The 17,659-nt window shown below is 30.6% G+C and overlaps 1 protein-coding gene across 11 annotated transcripts in view; it reads right to left on the bottom strand.

The window, feature by feature from the left end:
- Mob2 (MOB kinase activator 2) overlaps nucleotides 1-17,659 on the bottom strand; it is a 192,325-nt gene that overhangs the window by 5,992 nt on the left and 168,674 nt on the right. The window contains exons 1-2 of one of the 11 annotated variants that reach the window (XM_088191723.1): nucleotides 8,382-8,559; nucleotides 628-864 (exon numbers count right to left, since the gene is read on the bottom strand). The exons of 8 other annotated variants lie outside the window; for them this stretch is intronic. In XM_088191723.1, coding sequence (XP_088047849.1) covers nucleotides 628-785 — 158 coding nt within the window. In that variant the 5' untranslated portion in view covers nucleotides 786-864; nucleotides 8,382-8,559. 2 more of the 11 variants (XM_088191722.1, XM_088191730.1) reach the window with 2 other exon arrangements.

The raw sequence follows: 17,659 nt of genomic DNA on the forward strand, positions 1-17,659 counted from the left end.
ATTAATTAAAAATCAATTCATTTTATTAAATAAATAATCTTTTAATATATTCATAATATTTAATTAAATTACATGCATTTTTCTGTCTATATTTAAGGGGGGGGGGCAAATGTTCCCTCCTGCCCCTTGTCCAAATGACGTCCCTGGGGTATATAATGGAATTAAATTATTATATAAGTGGGAGAATGTAGAAGTATGTAGTTAATTGAAAGAAAATAAATTATAATTTAAAACAAGCATAAGTTAACTAATGTTATTGAATACTTAGATATAGTGAATGGGTGCAAAATAGAGTTAGCACTTATTGATAATAAATTTTAAATTAATTGAATATATATGTTATATTTTTATTTTATTTTCAGTTATTTGAATATCTCGTATAAATCATTAAAACTGTAAGTTCATATTGTAAAGGATACAAATTCGTCATACTATATACAATTCACGGTCGTGTAATTTAGTATTTAGTGTTTTGGGTACAAGTGGAAGTAAGCAAGTAGTGCACTGAACCACTGTATACTAAATTACTTGCCATTCAATACTAAATTACTCGACGCGTAAGATCACCGTCACAATGTTGATGCTGTAATCAACTAGTAAGAGATTCAATCCAAATCAAGGGCTTACACAGGACAGAAGAGAGAACATAGGGCGAGATGGGCTAGCCTCGCCAGAGCCGATACAACTGCTCCCACCTTGCGCGAGAGCAGCGGCCAAGCGGGGCGCTGAGCCCCCAGCAAGGCGTCGCCCCCCTCGCATCGCCTGCACAGTGGCTGCTCGTGCATGGGGGTCGCTTACGACCCCGCCTTATCGAACACTTTCTCGCAAACGTTCAACATTGTTCACTTCGATCGATCGCACTTACTGAAAAAATCAAACATTGAAGTTCGCAATAACGGGAACGTAGTTTTTTACACGGCAGCTCTGGTTATGGTTTCCTGATCGACCGGTCGCCGATGACCTATTATGATTGTCGCGTTGTGTGCAGTTTATGATTCGACCTCGTCTCGACGAACAGACTATAGATTTGTATGCAATTTGCGGCGACGGGTTCAACCACCGCGTCGTATGCAGGATAAAATGCATTAATTTTGCTCTTAAAAATTTAGCAGTTAAAATGCTTTACACGTAGGGACGTATGTGCGATCGGATGTGCAGTTAAACTCAATCGTGCGCAGTCGCGATTTTTATTTGCGAGCGAAAATGAACTTAGCGTAAGTTTCTAATCATTGATTACTCAAATATATAATGAAGACGACCTTTGTTTTATGATACAAACACAAGGAAGAGGAAAAATCCGTGTAGAAATGTTATATAAAGAGCGTTGATTTGATTATGACATCACTTTGTTAGCATATAAGGTGATGTAGTTTTTTAAACACTTGGTGTAACTTTGACTTTGTGACATTTGCGTCTAGCTTCCTTATTTTCTCAATTTAATAATCAATATTTTACTAGCATTTAACTTTTGATGTAATTATTTAATTAGTCACTGCAAATATGACTAAAAGCGACGCAGTAACAACTAAAATTAAAATGTAATTCGATCCAAGTTCAGTTTCGAAACTTTTTTTTATTAGTCAAACATTTTCATATAACTAAAAACCTGCCTCATGACAATCTGCTATTTAATTTGAAAATTTTATGTGTCATCTTGAGCAGTATATTATATCTCTTTCGCCATATCCTCACATGAAGATCTTTCTAAATCACCTCGTTTGTTACGAATTATGTGGCACCTGTGATGCAACTTATTTTTTTATATAAGAGTCTGGATTATTTTGGTGTTGGATTTTTTATTTAATTTTCTTCGATGTGCATATCTAAGTATTTTCCACAATTATGTAGAATATTGAAGTATTTTCCACAATTATGTGGAAGAGATTTCGTATGCATTTTATTCTTCTTACAGTAGTGAATGTTATTTGAACGGATTTCCTCATCGACTCATTCTCCGTATTTTTAACAGTTCTGGATTTTCCCTAGGCTCTCCTATAAATATTTTAATGCAGCTATGGAATCATCATTGAATTCGATCACGCGCCAATATTGCGTCATTTGTAGTTATTATATACATATGTATTCGGTCCAGTAACATTGCCTTGTGAAACTATTGTTCACTCCTTTATGGTAATTGACTTCAAGATCAAATAATAATTATATAAAATGTTATCTTACAATTTGTATAATTTATATATAGCCTGATTCCTTGCAATTGCTATTTCGACATCCTATACGTTGACCCAAAATTACACCCACTTGCAAGCCCATAAAAAAGTCACATGTATGATTTGTAAAATTGACAAACTAGTGATCAGGGAACTAACGTAGTATACTCACTAGAGTGATGTATACAAATTAAAGAAAATTCCCTAGGCTAGATAGATTAGATAGCAATCTTGATAAAAACCTTTCCTTTAATTTCACTACTTATCTAACATTTATTTCACTTCCAAAATTCATCGAATAAAAAATCTCGGGAAAGAATATAATATTCTGATCAATTATCGTCACATTACATTATTATATTCACTCAATAAAATATTTGAAAAAAAAATTGCGCCTAAAATGATTCAATGATTCACCTATTTAATGGATTAAATGAACACATTTTTGCTAATTATAACATGAAATAGTTCAGTATTTATAATGTTAGATATAGAATAAGCATTCGACATATAAAAGTTGATCCAACTTTAGTTTCAGAACTTAAAAAAAACGCAAATTTAATGATAAATTCGGATGTTTTTTTTATTATTAATTGAATTTGATGTATTTCGTTTTTATATAAAATATTATCAATTAAATAGTGGCATCTGAACTTTTTGCAGCCGATCATTTCGATGTATCTTTCGACGACCTTTTTATGCATTTCGGGTCGTATCTCGGCTATAACTTGGCGGATGTTGGTTTTTAGGTGCTCCAACACGTAAGCACGACTCTTAGCGTAACCCAACAAAAAATCCAACGGCGTTAAATCACATTTGACGTCACTGCGATAATAACTTTTCATGTAAAACATCCAATTTGTGGCAAGTTGCGCCTTCTTGTCAATGGTCTCTAGGCTTCAGTTTTTGTGTTATCTGAAGTCAAGTTGCAAAATGCGTCAAAGGGAGCCATAAAAAAAGCCCAAAATTTGCGAACGCTGACGAATTGACAATTCCTGGTTTTCGGCCACACCTTCACTTACAGCAGCAATTTTTTCGGCTAAGCGGGCGCCACGATGATGCATATGCCTTTGCGTTTTTCAAATTTGTTAACTATGTTGCGAATTGTTCGCTCAGTAGGACAATGAAATTAATTATAATTCTACCGTAAATTTCGATACACAGTTTGCACAGAATTATTACTTCTGTTTGACAACAATTTTAAGCGGTGGTTAAGTGATCCATTTAATAAATGTGATGTTGCAAAATAACATTTGACACACGATTAACTTGAATTTGATCATCATGTATAACAAGCCTCTGTCTTGATCAATAATTACGCAATAAAACTACAAACCAAGTAAAAAATATCACACAAATCACGTCCAATGCTACATGGTTTGACCAAAACCCAAAATTTAACAATTTGAATATTAAATCTCATTAAAATATATTGTGATGTAACATATTTTAGAAATAAAATAAATAAATATTCGAAACAAATCGATGAGAAACAACATCTACCAAAACTAGTTAAGCAGGTCTAGAAACTGCGAAAAATATTAGTAAGTATGGCATTTAAATGTGCAATACATGATGTATTAAAAACTAGTCATCAATCTGTTTGGCAAAAAAATGTAATCAAATATAATCATATTTTTTGTCTAAAAATAAAAAATCTTAATCCGCCATATTATTTAAAAATAGTAGCTATTAAAAAAAAATTAATAATAGCGCATATTTATAAATAAAAATTCGAGTGCCGCTGCCGGGGCACGAACCTGCAACCTCAGAGTTATTAGTCTCAGATGTTACTGACTTGTGTAATATAATAAATCGATAATAAATTATTTTATAAAAAAATATATACTTAATAACAAGCATTTATAAATGATTTTGAGTATTTTGTAAAAAGCAAGGAAATGCAAATTTTGTAAAAATTTGACGATTAATCTAATGTAAAATCATGATTGATTTTAGTATTTTCGCTGTTAATATTATTGTAAAACTTAGCTAATTAAACATCTACGAACGTATCTAGTAACCAAATAAAATATCTCCGTATTTAGAGTTGTAATGCAAAGTAGCTAAATTTATATAAAAGTAATGCTGATGGGAAATGTATAGAAACATAAGCATTTAATCGATGCTTTTCCGACACGTATGTTTTTCATATGTACCTATTATAGCGTCCAATACAAATACGCGAGCAATAGTTTCGTAATAAAGGAAAATAATTTTTCACGCACGCCCCAGAAACTCGTTTTTCCAATAACGTCCAAAAGCCAATATCTAACAAATGTGCTATTTAATGAAACACTATCGAACACAAGATAAAAATGAAAGACGACCTATTAATAACAAACTCTATTTATACAACAACAATAAACGTAATTGGTATGTCAAATTTGACACACAAACGTGATTCGATTTTCCTTGTCTGTCAAAAACTTATCGTTTTCTCCACTCGCAACGAAACACATGACATGAAGCAATTTTACGTTCGATCGCCCGACAATATCTACATATAAATACAATATAATATGTATCTATACTAAACGTTCGATGAAAATCGACAGGCGGATTCGTAGCGTATCAAGGTCGCGGACGCCATCGGCAACCGGAGCCGATCACGATTCTCTCTCTCTTTCTATAGAGATCCTTAAATTGTAGGTCAGTCAGCGGAGAGACGGAAGCGGGTCAGACCTTTTGTCTTCGCTTTGCGGGTCAAACAATCGCGGGTTGTGATATTGAAGAAAAATTCAATGAGTGAGTCAATGAGAAAGTGGAAATTATGGTAATCCAAAGGATCTCGGTTGAGCAAAACACAAATCATCGCGTAGGCGCGGTTGAGAAGAAAACAGGAAATTCGCAAGTTACGGGTCAAGGACTGGTTGATGTATTTCGAGCGATACACAAACGTGAAAAAAACACTCGCTAGTGTTGTAATATATGAATGAAGCTCTAGTACGCATTTGCAAATAATAAAATGTATTTATATAATATCGTTGTTGAAACGCGAAAATTACATCATAAAACAAAAAAAGTGCCTCAAGAAAATTAGTCGGTGAAAGCAGCACTATACAATGAAAAGAACAGGCGAAGAGTTAAAATATCTTTACTATTCATTTTTTACACATAACTACATTAAACCACATTTTTATCATTCCTGTAAAGTTGCAACTAAGGCCATCGATGTTGCTTGGATGCTCAGATGATTTAACTCGGTTGTTCTCGAGCTATTTGAGAGATCGTAGATAGTTTGTCGAAAGAGTATTTCACCCCTTCGGGAGTTTCTCAAGTGTCCAACTTGATCCATCTGCTCTTTAAGTTATTTATTATTAACAAGAAATAAGGCAGTTACAAATTCAAGTTTTCTTCTGTATGCAGATGATTTAAAATTATTAAAATGCATTAGATCTATTGCAGACTCTTTCTCTCTACAGTGATTTAGATTCTCTATGGAGATGAGCTTCCGTAAACCATTAGTATCAAATTATAACTACGATCTCTGTGGGAATATTTAGTCTAGAGAAACTACCACTAAAGATCTCGGAATCATTTTAAGAGCAACACAAACGATGTCTGCGATAAATCTTGCAAGATGCTCGGCTTTCTTATGAGGAACGCATTTCATTTTAACGACCTGTCAGTTATTTGTGTCCTCTATGACACTTTAATTCGGAGCGTTCTTGAATCAGGATCTATTATTTATAGTCCTCGAATAACCAAATACTACCACTTAATCGAAAAAGTGCAGAAAATGTTCTTGAGATACCTTTATAAGAAAATAATTATTGTATCCAAGCGCGTTAGGATACGAACTTGGCCAGCTTCGAGCGCTTCCGAACTTTGTCGGCAAAAGGACCGGAGTCAAAGGGACTGAAGTCGGAGCTGCTCTTTCGAGCGCAAGCGGTGAGATACTTCCCCTTTCGCTCTCTCGCGTGTTAAGTGACCAGAGTGAGAAAGATAATGATATGGTTTTTCGCAAACTGAGATAGAACGAGTAACTCGGTTCAATTTCAGTATGCGCGTAGGCGTCCTATGGTCAATACGCATGACGAGCGCTGCATCGTGGTCACGTGGCCAAGTTATAATACCACATGCTTATCGGGGACTTCAACAGACTCTTACTGACATCTTTGAATATTTTAGGGCACCAAAAGGGATTAATTATATGTTTGATAGTATTTTCTTCTAACAGATATCGTTACTATATTTTTTTCATATAAAATTAAATAATTAAAAAATAATTAGTGGTACTTGATTTTGTTAAAAAAAATTGTTTCGAATATCCTTATCTATTTTCCTAGATTGGTTTATATAAATGTAGCACCGTAACGATTTCTTATTTAGAATCGATGGCGACAAATTCTAGGATAGTCACAGATGTGGTGTTCGTATTCTGAAGTATTATTTTTATGCCTTATGGCATTTTGCAAAAGCCGACAAAGATTTTGCGTAAATTGAATATTTACGACCGAAAAGTTTTCACTGATATTGTATTGGTGAGTGCTCACACAAACTTTTATAATTATCAGTAGCGTAATTTTAATAATATGACAATTTAAAAATTGCGATTATTTGGCACATTTTTCGATTGCGCGCAAATATGCGGGCTGTACGTGACAGAAGCCGCCGTCTGGACGGCATATGAAATTTGCGACAGTGTGGTCGCTTACTCGAAGTCGTATGTCTCGACCGACTTTAGTTGTAACTTCGGTTCGGACAACTTCCAAAGAGTGTTGTGCAAGCATTATGAATATATTCGGATACTATTCGATATTTGAATAATTGAAAGTGACGAATATTTGGAATACTTTTTTCTAACTTGGAGTATTGGAAATGATTTTATGAAAAATCAACCACGCGGTCACATTGTTGCAAAATATTACGCAAAATGATTTTCGTATAATCAGTTTATTCTAAAAAAATTAAATTTAGTTAAAAATTTAAAATATTACACAATATAAACATATTTTTATAAATTAAAACTAGCTTGTCTATAGAAAATTCCAAAATTAACAAAATAATGTGTATGTAGGTAAACATATTTTGCAAAACTTTAAAAACTACAGCAGTTTTTTATACACTTGTTTAAGAGGTGCGAGAATTTAATTCCCGGACTAGCCTAATAAATTGAAGCACAATTTATGTAAAACATTTACTATAAACATATTGTAATTAAAAACAAACGACAAAAACGTTTGAAGTAACTGCTTTAATTTAGCGTTTTTTTTTATTAATATTAATAATATTCTATATAATGAAATAAATTATTTAAAAAGAAATTTTTACTTTAGGAAAGAAAATAGCAAAAACAATCATTTTTTTCCAGATTAATGTAAAAATGTCGATTTATATTTTTGATCATTACTTCGCCACACTTGCAATTAAATCTTTAAAACGATTAAACCATTCAAAGCATATGTATGTTGCAATTTTTCATAATATTCAGCAGTTTAATACGCAAAAACAGACAGCTGTTCGATATTCACTGGTCCACCATCTGTTGATCTGTGATCTGATTTACTTTTAGTATAAGTCCAGCTTTTAGGCCTGTAACGCCAAATAAGGAATTAAAGTTCCACTATAAAATAAATACATTAAATCGAATTATACAAAAAATTGCGACATATGAGATGGCTCAATTTACAGATGCTGACGAAACATAAAAAGTTTCTCCTGAATTTTTGTTTCGCGTGCTAAACAATATCATGATTTGTATAAAATATATCTTAATCGAAAAAAATATATTCAGATTCGATATTTTTTAGACTTTTGGGTCAGTTTTGAAATATCGCGTAAGTTAATCCTATATTTTAATTATATTCGTATATATATTTGCATTTTATTGTGGACAAAAAAATTACAAGGTAGTCTAGATTGCGGCTTTTGTCCCACAAAGCCACTAGTGTATATACATACATTAAAAAATACATCAAGTTCAAAACAAAGCCATTAGAAGTGATATTTCACAGTTTTTCCTCACATTTAAAATAGCATAACATGTTTTTTCCCAAACAATATTGACCGCAAACACATCGAATCAAAACCAGACCGAGAAAACGAAACCAGAGCCGAAAGCGTCACAAAAACTGCACTATCTACATTTTTCACTTTATTTTTAACACAACACATACTCAAGAGCCACTTCTTCAATCGTCAATTTATCGATCTATAGATATTATTTTATACACACGGCAATCGCGCACCATGCGAATAACACTATACCGTTTCCGTTTTAAATTCACGCTCCAGATCGAAAAAGAACATCCGGCTCGATAACATCCGAGAGCACGACTATAAAACAAAGATATACGAGATCTGTATAGAGTAAGGTAAATTTTCCGAATTTTCCTCACTGCTCGATATACAAAGACGACGACCGAATCGCATCGAGTCCGCTTTGACACTGAACCGATCGAGGTAGCGAGAGCCCGACCGGTGAATGTGCCTCACAGACAGGGGGGGTGACCTTGCTTTCGGATAGAAAAAAACGGGACTGTCCTTCGATGTGCATTTGTTCGATTAAAACAGAGAACAATGATCGGGTGGAATATAAAATAACATGACTGGCTATGCTAATCAGGCTCGAGCATTGCCATTGACCGCGTATCGCCTGATTGATTTTTTCAAACAATCGAGGTCATATAATAATATTTAATATGTAATATAACCATATATATGGTCACCGTAACGATCGATGCATATTGATTATTAACGAGTCAGTTTATCTTATCGTTTACCTCGTTAACAAAGTGAAAATGTAAAAATAATAACCGCACATTGATTGAATCGTACGTATAGCTTTTCCCGTTACTTGACGTCGTATTATATTTTCATCTAGGCAAACTTCCGTTGCTTCGTATTATTCGCGTTCGCCTCATAATTCACCTAACACGACACAAATGCATGTTCTTCATAATGAGTTATAAATAGTTAAATATGTATGCGAAAGCACAAATCGAAAGCTGTCCGATAAAATATGTCGATTCGAAAATTTCCATAACAGGACATCCGTAACTTTTTAATTTAATCAGCGAAAATTATATAAACAAGAATTTTACTAATTCAAATAAGTTGCAAAAATGTGTCTCTAAAAAACATCATTATACGCAAATATCATAACCAGTATTGTAACCGTTGAATAATAAATGGATAGTACATAAAGCGGTACAAAAAAATGGAAAGTTTTATATGTATCTATTATATATATTACTTCTCAAAACATAATATGTGAACAACAATCGGGATTCAGAGAAAAGCATTCTACTGAAACTGCATTACAAGTAGTGATAAATGATTGGCTGTTGGCTAAGGATACAAACAAAATCATTGGAGCAGTTTTCTTGGATTTCAAGAGAGCCTTCGAAACAATAGACAGAAAAATAATGTTAAAGAAATTGGAGAGTATAGGTATAAGTGATATAGTTTTAAGATGGTTTAATAATTACTTATATAAAAGATAACAAAAAGTTAAAATAAATAATGTATATTCTGAAGAGAAATTAATGTCTTATGGAGTACCACAAGGGTCTAAATTGGGACCATTGTTATTTGTTTTGTATATTAATGATATAGTTAATAACGTGAAAAAATGTAAAATTCATCTATTTGCGGATGACACATTAATGTATTGCATAGGTGATAACATTAAAGAAATTGTAAATAATTTAAATAATGAATTAAGTATATTAGAAATATGGTTAAAGAATAATGTACTTAAATTAAATGAGAATAAAACTAAATGTATGTTTATTAATTATAAAAATGTGTTAGATAATAGTACCAAAATAGTAATAAATAACTCTAGTATAGAAATAGTGGATAATATAAAATATTTAGGAGTAATTGTTGATACAAAATTAAATTTTAAAGAACATTGTAATTACATATTAAAAAAAATTAGTAGAAAAATAGGTTTATTATCTAGATTAAGAAATATATTAAGTATAAATACAAAAAAAATAATTTACAATAGTATAATATTGCCCCATTTTAATTATTGTGCAACACTATTAAATATGTTAAATAAATTAGATAAACAAATGTTGCAAAAATTACAAAATAGGGCAATGAGAGCAATCTTAAATAAAAATAGATTAACTAATTGTAAAAGTATGATTGATAGATTAGAATGGTTGAATGTTCAAGAAATATTGAGTATGAATGTTTTAGTATTTATATATAAGTTAGAAAATAATATGTTACCAGAATATTTTAATAAGTATTTAATAAGAAATAAAGATGTACATAAATATAATACTAGAAATAGAGAAAATTTAAAGATAATTAAGTATAAGAAAACGAGTACGGCTAGGGGAATTATGTACGGAGGTTTTGATTTATATAATAGTCTTCCAAGAGAAATCCGAAACAGCAAAAATATAACGGGTTTCATAAATGGAATAAAAAAACACCTTCGTACATATAGAAATAAATTATAATATTAAGACTTTATTATTGTATATTTTTATTTTTTCTTTCTGTTATGTATTTTTTATATATTTTTATATATGTTTACTAAATTTGTTAGATGTAAAGATTAGCTATTAAGCTAAATAAATTAATAAAATAAAATAATAATAATATACATATAAACATAAAATTTACTTATAAAATAATATTGTTGTACTTTATCAAATTAGACGATATGATTATCATTTTTAATACATAATATTTTAAAACAATAAATTTTAAATCAGATCAATAAATATTATTTTCAAAGTTGTACGATATTTTCAAAGCATACCCAAAGCAATCGACGACTATTCCTAGTACAGTGAAATCTCTTTGTAATGAATACCAAAATAACGAATCTTCAATTTGTCCTCGAAAAAATTTCATACAAAATGTTTTCATTGTAACAAAGACTGATCTCGGTATAACGAAATATTTTAATAGGAATTTAAGAATGACGTTACAACTTGACACAATATTTATGTGCCGAATGTGTTCACTCAAACATTTTTTTAACAAATGTTATTGCGTTCATTACAGTATCCTTAAAAATGGACAAAATACGATTTGTCAATCTCGTAAGAGGTTATTTTGATGTTGTAGTAATATATTAATTGAAAGTAAAATAAAAATATATCATTTTTCAGTATAACGAAATTTTATCTTCGGTCCCGTGAGTTTCGCTATACTGAGATTTCACTGTTTTTATTTATCAAAAACAATAATTGTTGACGTCTGCATATTAAAAAAATATCAATAAAAATATTAGCACATCCCATCTGCTTTCAAACTTCAATAATAAGTTTCCCAATATTCTTTGTAATGATAAAATATAAGGTATAAAGTTATGAAAAATTGAATACATACATATAATATATGTTACTAATAAAAAGTATCATGTTAACAATAAATAGAGCATTAAGTGTTTCATTCTTTAAACCACTACAAAGTTTATTTTTATTATATCTGCTGCCGAAATGCTCAAAAATATATTACCATAATAAATTACTTCAGATAGACTTTAAATTAAACATTATTCATAGTGACTAAAGTTTCCAAATATTACGTAAATGAACGATAAAATATTCGAATACATTTGTAAAGTTATGAAGAATAGAAAAATACAGTTTAAATATACACACATAATGTTAATAAAAAAAAACAATAAAAAGTATCAAAACTGTATGTTTTAATATTAAAAATAATTTAAACGTAAATTCAAAATATTGTTACCCTAATAAATCAATTAAAATTTAAAACTGTTCATCTTGATTTATAGAAAATAAAACAAATTATTACCAGCCATTGAAAAAATCTACAGCTGGAAAATATTAACAATACATAAATGAGTAATTTCTGGAATTTCAGCAATTAAAAAGTGTTTTTTTCTTCGTTGTTTTCTTTTTTTGTTTCTGAGCTATTGTTGTTGAAAATATCATAAAATTAAAAAGACAATTTTCCCAAAACAAAAATGGCATATAGGAAGAACAGGACACTAATATACAGTAATCCTTAAAAAAAGGGAGTAAAAAACAGAACAAAAAATATATACCCAGAAGTAATTACGTTTATATCAATAAAACTCAGATAGCATTTTTCAATATGTTACCATAAATTGCATAAATATTTTTTGTAGCAGCTGTTGCATTTCTGTTCATATGAAAATGATTCTGTAAAAAAAAATTAAGGAACAAATTAATTATATTATTCTCCTATCAAGTAAAAGGGTATTTTTTGTCGTGAAACAAAGATAAACTAAGACCACAGCACAAACATCTAAAAAACATATTTACTACTGAACAATCCGAAGTTAACAATTTTCAAAAACTGTACGTTGAAAAAACGTAATTATTTTTAGGTAACCATAATAGAAGAAAAAAATATTGCTATTTTTTTGTAATACACAAAGCTTATGAAATAATACACAACTGTGTTTTTAGAGTTGGTTTGACATATATTAAAAAATATAAATGAATAGTTTTTTATCGATCTTATTACACTTATTAATCCGATTAAGTATAACAATTAAGATTAGTGCTATACAATTGATGAATATAATACAACAATAAGTGTACCATAAAAATTGACGAATTAATTAATCATATTACTATTCATAATCTATTCTACCTCTACTATTATACAGTAATCCTTTGAGAAAAGTAGTAATAAACAAAATAAATAAATACATAGATATATATGTATATATTATATTATAACGAGTAATATGTTAAGTAACTATATGATATATCTTGAAAATTTCATCAATAGCAATGACACATAAGTCAAGTGTTGTAACCATGCTACTATTAAATGTCAATGGAACGTCTAAAAGACGCAGATTTAACATCGTTTTTTTGTTATACCATTCGTCGCAACGACTTACTTAAATATCTAATTTGCATGCATAATACCTGTCACATTACAGTTTTTATGACTCAACTAAGTCAAAACTCGATCTGGTTATTTAATAGTGTATTAGCAATTCAACAAAGAATTCACACCTGAGCTGCTAATCTATATACATTTTTTCAATAAATTAAAACAGTTACTACGACTGTTCAACAATAATGGAAACAATAAAATAAACGCTCCATTGTTATAAAGCAACATCTTCGCGCTCCACTAACAAATTCTGAGAAAATTTCAACAAAGCACAGCGTCTAAGCTGTTTATTAAATTATTGAATATCTAGGAACAGCTTCGCACCATTAAAATTAACTCGTTCTCGGGCAACAATGAGATTGCATAAACGAAAAACTGGTAAGGTTGACCGAGCGAACCTTGGTAGTAATTACGTGCGAGTGCGGTTCAAGGTGTACAAGACGCGTCGGTGGTCTGATTAAAAAAAAGTGAAACTGCACGTTCTATAATATAATAATTTGGCATATTGGACGATAAAAAATGTGCAAAAAAAATCAATACCGATCGTCATATTAGTAGCCGCGACCTCAATCTTTATACGAGTGCACTCGACACGCAGTGTTGAAGAACACGAGCAAAAAATCATCAGATTTTTTGCGCTGAAAACGACCTCAAAAATGCTGTAAACAGCTCGAAAGTGTTGACGAAATAATAAACCGAACATTTGTATCAACAGTGACGAGAGGCTTTTGGTTCTGTTCCATTCGGTAGCGTTGCGTTGTTTAATCGGTAAATTAATCCTTGAAACCCATGAAAGAAAATTATATTAAATTAAATCGAATAAAGGCTTAATAGTTTGCAATATTATAAAAAAAAAAATCGTAGACCTTATAAAAGTAGTCAAGTGTCGGTGGAATTGACTAATGATAGTAAATTTGCGAGTAAAACTATTCATTCATGCAGTGTAATCTTTACGATCGCGTGCGAATAATATAAACATAATTCCAATCATGATTTTAGATAAAGTTTTTTAATATGATCCTAATTAAAAAATGTGCTATAGTGCTATATATTTACAATATGCAAATTATTAAAATAATACAATAATATTTTTACAGTAAAAAAATATGTTAAATTATGTTTTTGATAAAGTGCACAACAATTAAAACACTTGTATGCAATAAGAGAAATACTAGATTTACCCATCAAAATATTTTTATATTAATATAGTTTTATATACAATTTTGGCAAAATATGTTTTATCGACCTACAGTCATATGATTTTTTTTTAAATTTCGTTGAAAAATAATTGAGAATATGTTATAAGTTAATTATTTAGAAATCTTGTACTGCGCACCTATGTGATCATATTCTTTATTACAAACATACCTCATTATTATCTTCTGATAAAATTAGAGAGAGGTTAAATACGGATCTAAATGATCAAAGATGCAATGTCTCAACTAACAGATTATTTTAAATGTGGCTACCGTTTTTTGTTGCAAGAATGGCAAATCAGTATATTTAAAAAAATCAACATTAAAAATCTTGTTGGTGTTCTGAGCAGAGGAGGAAATGAAATTATGGGGCGCTGCACATACTAATGTTAGGCCCGATCTCCTACCTGGGCTGTCGCGAGCGATAGCCGTGGTCGTTTTAACTGAAACGAAGCTACTGATTGTCTTCAGAAATAACCAGGGCTGTGGAGTCGTTAAAAAAAAACACGACTCCGACTCCGACTCCGATTCCGATATTTACCAACAACACGACTCCACTCCGACTCCGACTCCGACTTCGACTTCGACTCAAAAAAGTTTAATTTTATCAGGTATTTTTGGTGTTTCTCTACACGTTTAATATTCATACGCTATACACATTCATTATTACGCAATTAAAAATTCATAAATTTCATAATTTAAAAAATGCTCGGAGTCGCTCATTTTTCACGACTCCGACTCCGACTCCAACTCCGGCCAAAACACCACGACTCCACGACTCCAACTCCGACTCCGACTCCGACTCCACAGCCCTGGAAATAACGGACCTAGTCATCCGAAATACTGATCCCAAATAGAGTATTCGAATGCTGAATAAATTCGCCCGTTTTTGTGTGTTATTCAAATATTTGTCGTTCATTCGTATTTTAATTTCAGAGAAACACAAAAATACCGTTTTTCGAATTTATATCTTTATATTTGTTTAATTTATAATAGTCATAACCATAACAACTAATAGTTGACAAACAAAATAAGAAAGAAACACTTTGTAATTGCGGAAATTCTAGAAATCACTCATACTTTCGCGTTACTAATGTGCAGCTGTGGACTTTATTGCTCGTATACGAATGATATATGTAGGCCTTCTAGTTACTGTATGTTTTTAATTTAACTTCTCAATTTTTTCGATAAATTTGAGCAATAAAAAAATATATGTATATGATGATAATACATTATATTATTGTAGTTATATTAATATTATTTATGAAAAAAACTGGATGTTCGTTGAAGATAATGATTTGTTATAATGGATGCGAATAATCAACGGACCAGAATGATTACAGAACGTAGAGTAACTAAAGAATTTCGGGCTCCCGTATTTATATCTGAATCGTAGAGAAAATTGTCAAAAACAGCTGTTAGTAAAAACACCTTGAATACTTATAAAATCGAGATTTAAGATCACCGACGCGTGGAAAGCCCCCATACATTATTGAAATCTGCCGATTTCCACGCTGAGCAGTTTCTTCTTATCTGATTATACATATAGTTATTAGATCACCAAAGCAAAGATAAGCCTGATTCGAGTAGTTGAGAAAATCGTGAACAATTTTTGGATAAAATTCAAATACGCTTCCAAGAAAACATGCACATTTTCAAACATCTGGCACAGGCACACCCTATCTTATGCAGGAGAATAATAATCCAACAAATTTAATTATTAACAAAAAAGAAATCAGCAATGCCTAATCGAGAATTTTTATTTTTTAAGAAATAAAAATTTTCGATTAGACATTTTTCTAGAGAATTTTTAAGAAGAAACACTATTAGGAATAATTAAAAAAAATATTAACGTTGTCAACGTAATTAGTAACGCGCGTGATTGTAATCGAAAATTTATTTCACACGGAGCTTTGATAATAAATATATATTATAATAAATATATTTAGCACTAATAAAAAATATATTAAGAAAATATTCTGCGAAAAATACAAAATGGTTATATATGTATATAATAAGTTTGTAAACTGAAAATTAATGGGTCCATAGTTAATATTTATAATGTAAATATTAAATGTATCACATTTGCATTGTATTATTTTTAAAATATATTTCTAACATAAATTAAACTAAATACTCTCGTGAATCTAGAAACGAGGAAATCAGTCACATACATTACTGCATACTTTTTTATAAACCATTAAACATCGATTAATTCGGTGTTCATTATACATTAGCACGCCAATCCATTGACACGGTAATAACGGTTGTCATGGTAACTGTTCGAACAGTTTCTGTACCTTGTCAAAATAATCATTATAAGAATATCTACTTTTTACAAAAGTATTACTGAATAAAATATGTATGAACCTAATATTATAATTATAATTTAATATTTGTCCTTCATATTGAATAAATGTCGAAAACTTTGACATTTAATTTCAATCACTAAAGGTTATTAAAATAATAATTGATTAGCACAATACAAATAAAGCAACGCTATTGAAAACATTATTACAAACAATATTTTTTTATTTAAATAAAATAAAATTGATTAGATATAATTGATGAAAAATTTATATAAATATATACATGAGATATAAAATATTAATGCGTCGTAATCGCACGCTAGAGATATCGACGCACCGGTCGCATGCAAGCGCGCAACCCGTCTACGCCGTAGTCTAACGCCTCAAACGTTTTAATTAACCCCTAATTCGGTCTCTTTCTGCAATAAACGATATTTCTTCTTCGCTGTTTAGCATTCAGTTTTATCGCTGCGTTTTCACGCGCGTGTCGAGCTTACAAACGGCGCACGATAATACAGTACCCGAGTACCCGGATGGCGGTTGTACCGTACTGTCACCTAACCTACTTTGTCGATCATTAGCCATTGTCTTCATATGGACTACTCTCGTTTTCTGGAGCGAACCGAACCCACGTGCTTCCGGATCTCGATGGTTAACTGTACATTCTACTCGTGTGATACAGAAGAAAATCGAACGACATTACATCAACGAACGTCATTAAAATCTCATGTATTTACATAGATGCAGCTTTTTAGACAATAGTCCATATATATTAATGGTGCTACTTTTAAAATAATTATATAAGCCGGTTTATAATTTTAAAGCATAAATGAAGATTGCTTTGGATACATATCAACCATTTATGTTGTAACTAACTTTATTTTAAATTACTTAAATGCTATAAGAAAATAGAGACTATTATGTATATAGCCTAAACCAAATACACGACCGATATTTCAGTTTGTCTGAGCACGGAAAGTCGATAAAAGAAAATCTGTCGAAAATGACAACCGTCATTTTTTTTATTAAGTAAGACATAAACACTAAGTTCGCATTATTTTTCTATCCGCGTGATACGTACCCTAATCTGAAATTGTTTTATGATAAATTTAAATTATAAAAAAATATATGTTTATCACGTATTAATCAATTTTATATGAAT

Source organism: Plectrocnemia conspersa, unplaced genomic scaffold, assembly GCF_051122295.1.
Source record: "Plectrocnemia conspersa isolate PC_06_02 unplaced genomic scaffold, ASM5112229v1 ptg000009l, whole genome shotgun sequence".
Classification (NCBI taxonomy): Eukaryota; Metazoa; Arthropoda; class Insecta; order Trichoptera; family Polycentropodidae; genus Plectrocnemia; species Plectrocnemia conspersa.